A 1,303-nucleotide genomic window follows, 5' to 3' on the forward strand; every position below is an offset into this window, starting at 1 on the left:
ATATATATATATATATATATATATATATAAACTTAGGTAGAAGCGCTGTGCAGCTATTTTATGTTACAGTGTGTTTATCAAGAGGATTGATTCCACCCGTTTTCGTCCTTCCCTGCTCGACTTGTCACAGCTCCCACCCACCGAAGTAATTTCAATTTATTTACAATAGTTGAGCACTTTCACTGAGTGTGTATATATATATATATTATATACACCTCCCCACACACATACACTTCTCTGTCGAATCGTTATGTAGTTATCCTTCTGAGTTCCTGTAACTCTCATTGACACAGATAGATAGACAGATAGACATACACACGCACGCGCATACATAACGCACGCGCACATCCATTCCATACACCCGTCAGAAGGAACAGATGCGGTCACCGATGGCTTTCGCCAACTACACGGATTTGACTGTTAACTCGGCCGGGCTGGTGGTAACCCCACTGGGCCTCATACCGCTCCCTTATTTCCTCCAAGTGGTCACCGTCGTTCTCCTTTTCGCCCTTTCCCTCTCCTCTGGATTTTCGCTATGGATGATGTTCGACCTTTGGAGTATGTTTATCTACGGACTAATCCAGCTATTTTTCCCGTTTATTTTTATCCCGCAGGTGAGTACCCCTACCCCCCATTGCTATTATCGTTGTTGTTATTTCGTTGTCACATGTTTTGAGTTCAAGTCCTGCGTAGGTCGACCCGCTTGTCATTTTCATTCCGTCCAAATTCCAGTAACTCCACCAAACCGCCGAACATGTCTGGTCTTCTGCGTATGTCAAAAGTCATTGTTATTGTGTTGTTTTTAGCTGTTGTTTAACCACAGGCTATCTGTGTACCTATGGCCTAGCAGACCTTCGGTTCAAAGATCCGCTGCTTCTCTCGGACTGCATTATAATTTTCCGATGCGTTGCTTTTTCAAGACAAAAGGATATAATTTAAGTGTTGTTGTTATTGCTGCTGAGCACCAGGCCTGTCTGAGCAGACCTACGATTAGCGACAGTCAAGCCGTGACCATCGTGTCTTAATAAGAGTATATATATATATATATATATATAGCACTGCATTATCCAGTGTGTTCTTTATTGTTTATGATAGTGAGACTTAAGGGAGTATTGGATGTTATTTCTAGCAAGGTGGTCAAGCGGCCGCTTAGCACAGGCTTTTGCAACTTACGAGAAATGGGCCGCATGTGACATGACGCATTATCAAACGGGCCGCACTACTGAAAATATTTGAAGGTAAATTTTTCGTTGACGAACTATCAAGAAAGTCCTGCGGGCCGCAGTTTACCCATAATTGGTGT

General features: G+C 42.8%; 1 protein-coding gene across 3 annotated transcripts in view; it reads left to right on the forward strand.

Annotated features, from left to right (window-relative positions):
• The window catches only part of LOC106877804 (uncharacterized), a 22,072-nt gene that overhangs the window by 8,637 nt on the left and 12,132 nt on the right, over positions 1-1,303 (forward strand). Inside the window, exon 1 of one of the 3 annotated variants that reach the window (XM_014926820.2) lies at positions 269-614. The exons of the other annotated variants lie outside the window; for them this stretch is intronic. Coding sequence (XP_014782306.1) covers positions 378-614 — 237 coding nt within the window. The 5' untranslated portion in view covers positions 269-377. Of the gene's footprint in view, positions 1-268; positions 615-1,303 lie in introns of those variants that run through there. 3 annotated transcript variants of the gene reach the window in all.

Source organism: Octopus bimaculoides, chromosome 21, assembly GCF_001194135.2.
Source record: "Octopus bimaculoides isolate UCB-OBI-ISO-001 chromosome 21, ASM119413v2, whole genome shotgun sequence".
NCBI classification, from domain to species: domain Eukaryota; kingdom Metazoa; phylum Mollusca; class Cephalopoda; order Octopoda; family Octopodidae; genus Octopus; species Octopus bimaculoides.